Raw genomic sequence first — 5,737 nt, 5'->3', positions numbered from 1 at the left:
CTTAAAGGAGAATTGCAAACAGTTCAGCATGGAGCACAGCCTATGCTGGAAGTTTCTCAGTGTTCCAGTTAATCAAAGGATGACACGGGCTGAGGCAGGTGGGGTCAGGGAGGGAGGCAGGTGCCTGCACCCCAGGCTCCAAGAAGAGCAGGCTGGGCTGGATCCTGTCCCTGTGATGTCCAAGGAAGAAACCCCTGGCCCACGGCTATGTTGTCTGCCTCCTCCCTGGAACCACAGGACACTCCTTGGCTACTCCCTCCTCCCCACTGCCCCAGCTTTCCAGAGAACACAGGGGCTCCCTGGCTTCCGGGCAGAACCCTGATGCCCGACACCTCCAGCTCAGCCTTCCAGGTCAGACCAGAGCCCCCTCTCTGCCTCCTGCTGCCTCCTCCCCACCCTGTGCCCCTCTCAGACCCCGGCACCTCCTTCCATTCCAAGTTTTCTTGCCCTCCCCGCCCAAGGCTCCTCTGGCACCTAGACTCCCCGGGCGGCTGCCCACTATCCTGAGAGGCAAGATGCCGTGGGGCCTGGGGGGCAGGGGGTGGTGCACGCTGAGCCGGAGGAGGGGCCTTCCCTAGGCCCACCCTCAGCAAACTGACCTTTCAGCAACTGCCTGGGTGGGCCCAGCCCTCCACTCTGCAATGAGGCCTGTGGGCCTGGAGGTGACCCAGGGTTCACGCCAGGGAGCGGGGATGCAGGGGAAGCAGGAGGGAGGAAAGTGGGACTGGGGCAGGGAGCACCCTTGGACCTGCTGGGACTGCCTTCTACAGCACCTCCAATAGCAGCAGCACAGCTGGGCTGGGGGCTGGTGCGCAGCAGATGACAGCAGACTTGGGGACACCCTCCTGGGCCTTTGGGCCAATGCACGTGAAGCTGGGTCCCTCGCTGCCCCAGAGAGTGGGGGCTGAGCCCCAGGGCAGGAGCCCTTCCTTTGCTCCCATCCCAGGAGTCCCGGGGCTGCAGCCCCACCACACGTCCCAGCCTCCGTGTCTCCCTGCCTTCCCTCCCTGCATCCCCTGCTCCTTGTCTCGGTCCCACGGGCGACCCCTCGAGTCCCTCCCTCTCCCTGGTTCCAAGGCAGGTGGCTGGAAAGAAGTTATCAGAAATGACGGCTTGTGGAGCACCTGAGAGGAGCCCCAGGCCTCAGACCGTCTTTGAGACGCCGTGACTGTGGCTTGGCCGGGCATCTTGTGCCAGCAGGTCTACCAGGCTGCTCGGCCCGGGTGCCTAGGCCTCAGCCTTCCAGGACTGAGTGTGCGTGGGCACTTGCCATTCAGATGGACCCTGAGCTGCCACTCCCAGACCCTCTGCCCAGGATCCCCACTCACCATCCAGTGCCCAGGGCGCTGTGAGGCACTGGGGCTGCCCTCCTTGGAGGTCCTAAAACAAAAGGGCAGGCACCCATCTCACCGCCAGGATGGGACTGAAGATGGCTGTGGGCGTGGGGCAGGCTGGGCAAGGACAAGCATCCCCATCTCCCTCCCTGACCTGGAGACCGCCCAGGACAGCACGGAGGGGCCACAGGGACACAGGCGGCTCCCCGGGCCTGCTGTCCTGCCTCCTCATGGGGGCAAAGAAGGCTCCAGCCAGACCTCAACTTACAGCTGGAAGCCTGGGACACGTCTCAGAGAGGCTGCTCAGGGCAGAAAAGAGCTGAGGGCTCTGAGAAGCGAGGGGGTGGGGGGGCCTGGATCCCGAGGATCCCCTCCCCTCCCTCTGCCCCTGGGCAGGCCCTCAGCCCCGCCCAGCCCCACACGCTCCTAGGTGAGCACTGCAGCTCCCACATACGGCCCATCACCCCAGAACTCCATGTTCACAAAGAGCCAAGGGGCCAGGCCGCACTGTGGCCCCCAAGGGGAGGATGGGGGGCCACACTGAGCCTGGTTCTCGGGACACAACCTCTAGGGCTCAAGAGCAAGACAGTTATGTGCCCACAAGGCACAGGAGAGGTCGCTGTGCTTCAGCGAGTTTCTGTCCATCAGGTGTGGGTGCCTGCATGCACGGGTTACAATCAAGAATATGTTCCCCAGGGCCGGGCGCGGTGCCTCACGCCTGTAATCTTAGCACTTTGGGAGGCCGAGGCAGGTGGATCACTTGAGTTCAGGAGTTGGAGACCAGCCTGCCCAACATGGTGAAACCCCCGTCTCTACTAAAAATACAAAATTAGCCAGGCGTGGTGGTGCACACCTGCAATCCCTGCTACTTGGGAGGCTGAGGCAGGAGAATTGCTTGAACCCGGGAGGCAGAGGCTGCAGTGAGCTGAGATCTCGCCACTGCACTCCAGCCTGGGCAACGAGAGTGAAACTCTGTCTCAAAAAATAATAAAAATAAAGAATATGTTCCCCAAAATGCTCAGAATGCTTATCCTTGAATTGTAAGATTAAGACGATTTTCTCCTTTTTTAAAATTATTCTTTAGCATCTCACGCTCAGCCAGCCCAGAGCTCACTGCAGCCTCAAACTCCCAGTTCAGCAATCCTCCCGCGACAGCCTCCTGAGTAGCTGGGACCACAGGTGTGCACACCTGGCTCAGATTTTTTTTGAGAGACAGGGTCTCACTATGTTGCCCAGGCTGGTCTGGAAGTCCTGGGCTCAAGCTGCGCTCCTGCCTCAGCCTCCCAAGTCACTGGGGTCACAGGCACGTGGCACCTCCCCCGGTATTGTCATCACTCTTGTCTGCTGTCTTCTTTCTTAAATAAGCATATGTTGCACGCATAATAGAAACAAAGCTGTTTTCATCTGGGGAAATCATGTTGCAGAAAAATATTTAATGACACGGATGTTCACGGCCGAGCTGGGAACGGGGGATTCTCCTGCTTTCAGGTGGCGTGTGCGTCTGTGTGTGCTCGCGCCCGCAGAGATCTAAAGTTAACGCAAAGCGTTGGCCACGGTCATTTCCGGGTGTCTGTGACACGGTTTGGATCTGTGTCTCTGCCCAAATCTCACGTTGACCTGTAATCCCCAAAGTTGGAGGTGCAGTCTGGTGGGAGGTGACCAGATCCTGGGGGTGGGCTTCACCCTTCGGTGCAGTTCTCATAGTCGTGGATTTCTCAGGAGAGCCGGCTGTTTAAGTGCGTGGCAGCCCCCGCTTCCTCCCGCTCAGGCCACGTGAAGTGCCGGCTTCCTTTCCTTCTGCCACTGTGGAAGCCGAGCACCTGCCGCCATGCTTCCTGGGTGGCCTGCAGAACCTTGAGCCAATTAAACCCCTTTCTTTTACATTTTCCGGTCTCTGCTATGTGTCTGTAGCCGTGTGAGAATGGACTCATTCAGCACAGATGATTGTCACTTAACGGGTTTTCTTTCGCTTTGTAGACAGACATTCTCTAGCTTCATAGAATCAGCTGCACCAACAAATAAGCGCCCAACAGCAGCTTCTTCCTTCCTAGCAGAGGCAGTGGAAGCTGGGGGTGCCTACACCCGCCCAGCACCCCGGAGCCCCAGACCAGGGACAGCCGTTGGCCAAAGGGAGCAGCTCACATGGTTAGGCCCTACTGGGGGCAGCCTGTGGCCAGTGGCCGCCGATGCTGGCATACAAAGGCCTGGCCCCTGCATCCGACGGGACACTGTGTGAAAAGCCACCCAGCGGTCAGGTTGTCCCTCTGCTCAGTCTCCTTGCTGACCCCTTACAGGAGCATTTCCCAGGGCACTCCCAACAAACCCCCGGCATGGAGCCCATCTTTGATCAAAGACCAAGGAAGTCAGAAAAATAATCACTGCAGGGGCTGGGAGCGGTGGCTCACGCCTGTAATCCCAGCACTCTGGGAGGCCAAGGAGGGCGGATCACAAGGTCAGGAGTTTGAGACCAGCCTGGCCAATATGACACCCTGTCTCTACTAAAAATACAAAAATTAGCTGGGCATGGTGGTGCACACCTGTAGTCCCAGCTACTCGGGAGCTGAGGCAGGAGAATTGCTTGAACCCAGGAGGCGAAGGTTGCTGTGAGCCAAGATCGCTCCACTGCACTCCAGCCTGGATGACAGAGTAAGACTCTGTCTCAAAAAAAAAAAAAAAAAAATTATATATATATATATATATCACTGCAGGTGCGACTGCTTGGACAGCCACAGCCAGCCTGGAGCAGAGCCTCACCTGCTTGGCTCCAGCTCAGACACAGGCTCCCACCTCCCACACTCCCCACTATTCTGCCCTCCACAGCAAGCCCCCATCGTCCTGGATGCTGTCCCCTTGTCCCTGGGGATTCTGTCGTCCTCCTCCCTGTGCGCCCCTCACTGCACACCTTCCTCCCACCCTGTCAGTGAATTTCCACTCAGGCCACCTCTGCCCGCCCTTGGCAGGCAGCACTGTCCCCTGTCAACTGCTCCAGGACCCTCCCCGCCTCGGTCCTGGTGATTTCTACAAACACCATCATCCCCAGAACACTCAGCACACAGCAGACACTCGGTAAGTGCACACGGAACAAATGAACACCCCAGACCCCAGTAGGAGCCTTGCGCCCGTGGGCACCTGAGCAGGGGGTGGAGCCGGCTGCTGTGGGTTCCTGGCAAGGTCCTAGAACAGGCCCCGGAGACCCAGGAGCCGCCCCCACTGCCGTCTCTGCAGCAGGCTCTGAGTCCTCACCCTCACCTGCTTCATCCATGAGGACTGCCCAGCCCAGGCCCCATGGAGGCCAGGCAGGACCAAGCCAGGGGCAGAGGCAGGCACGGGCCCCACGGAAGCTCTGGGACTTTGCCCAGCTAGGGGCAGAGCACGGCACACACTGTCAAAAACACCCCGTGGGGTCAATTTATTTTGAGGTCGCAAAGGAGACACTGCTACAAAGCACGGCCCTAAAGGTGCAGAAACGCCTGCAGGAACTGGAGAGCCCCCAGGCAGGTGAGAAACGCGCAGTCCTGGGTCCTCCACAGGCCTCAGGCGTGCAGTGCAGATGCTGCTTCACTGAGACTCTTCTCTCCACCTGGAAGCTTCCTCCAGGCGTTCCCCTGGAGGAGGAAAAGGCGTGGGACAGGGGGAGGAGCGGCTGCAGCTGGGCCTCCCCAGGCCTGGCTCTGGAACTCCCGCCGTCTGTGCAGGGCGGCTGAGTGCCGGGCTCTGTCTAGCCTTTCCCAGACCAGGAGACCAGACACAGCAGGGCCTAAGGGCCGTCTACACAGCAGGGCCTAAGAGCTGTCTGAGGTGACTCCTCAAAGAGGGACCTGCCAGACCCAACAAATCCCATCCTGGAATCTACAAGCCAAGGAGCTGAATCCCTGCCCCAAGGGCGCCTGTCATTAGAAGCCCCATTTTATGGAGAGGGAAGGTCAGCAGCATTCGCTTCAGGGCACAGGCCCAAGGCAGGGGCATTCCCAGCCTCACTCCCAACCTCACCAGGCCGGGCACCCAGCCAAGTCCCAGGAGAGCGGTCACCCCTGCACAGCTTCACACACCAGCCTTCACAGTGCCCCCCACCCTCGCCACACCCGGCCCGGGTCACACCAAGGAAGGTTGGGGAAGGGCGGGAGAACAGGCTGTTTCTAGAAGCAGACACCTGTAGACGTCCATACCAAGACGTCTGACACAGCAGGGTGGGAGGAAATTTCCAGAAGGAACCCCAAGGTCAACCGCCCTGTGATCCAGAGGCACTGGTGTCAGCAGACCCCCCAGACCCCGCTAGCCCCCAGGGGTCAGCAGACCCCCCAGACCCCGCTAGCCCCCAGGGGTCAGCAGACCCCCCAGACCCCTCTAGCCCCCGGAGGTCAGCAGACCCCCCAGACCCCTCTAGCCCCCGGGGGTCAGCAGAC

At 59.9% G+C, this 5,737-nt stretch overlaps 1 protein-coding gene across 6 annotated transcripts in view; it reads right to left on the bottom strand.

The window, feature by feature from the left end:
- Positions 1-4,715: 4,715 nt before the first annotated feature.
- ANKMY1 (ankyrin repeat and MYND domain containing 1) overlaps positions 4,716-5,737 on the bottom strand; it is an 82,543-nt gene continuing 81,521 nt past the window's right edge. For all 6 annotated transcript variants that reach the window (XM_032277707.1, XM_032277703.1, XM_032277701.1 and 3 more), the window contains one exon: positions 4,716-4,939. In XM_032277707.1, coding sequence (XP_032133598.1) covers positions 4,893-4,939 — 47 coding nt within the window. In that variant the 3' untranslated portion in view covers positions 4,716-4,892. The remainder of the gene's footprint in view (positions 4,940-5,737) is intronic.

This window comes from Sapajus apella, unplaced genomic scaffold, assembly GCF_009761245.1.
Source record: "Sapajus apella isolate SASKATOON/1434 unplaced genomic scaffold, GSC_monkey_1.0 scaffold10, whole genome shotgun sequence".
Classification (NCBI taxonomy): Eukaryota; Metazoa; Chordata; class Mammalia; order Primates; family Cebidae; genus Sapajus; species Sapajus apella.
The sequence above is the reverse complement of the archived record's forward strand: the minus strand, read 5'-3'. Positions and strand labels throughout refer to the sequence as shown.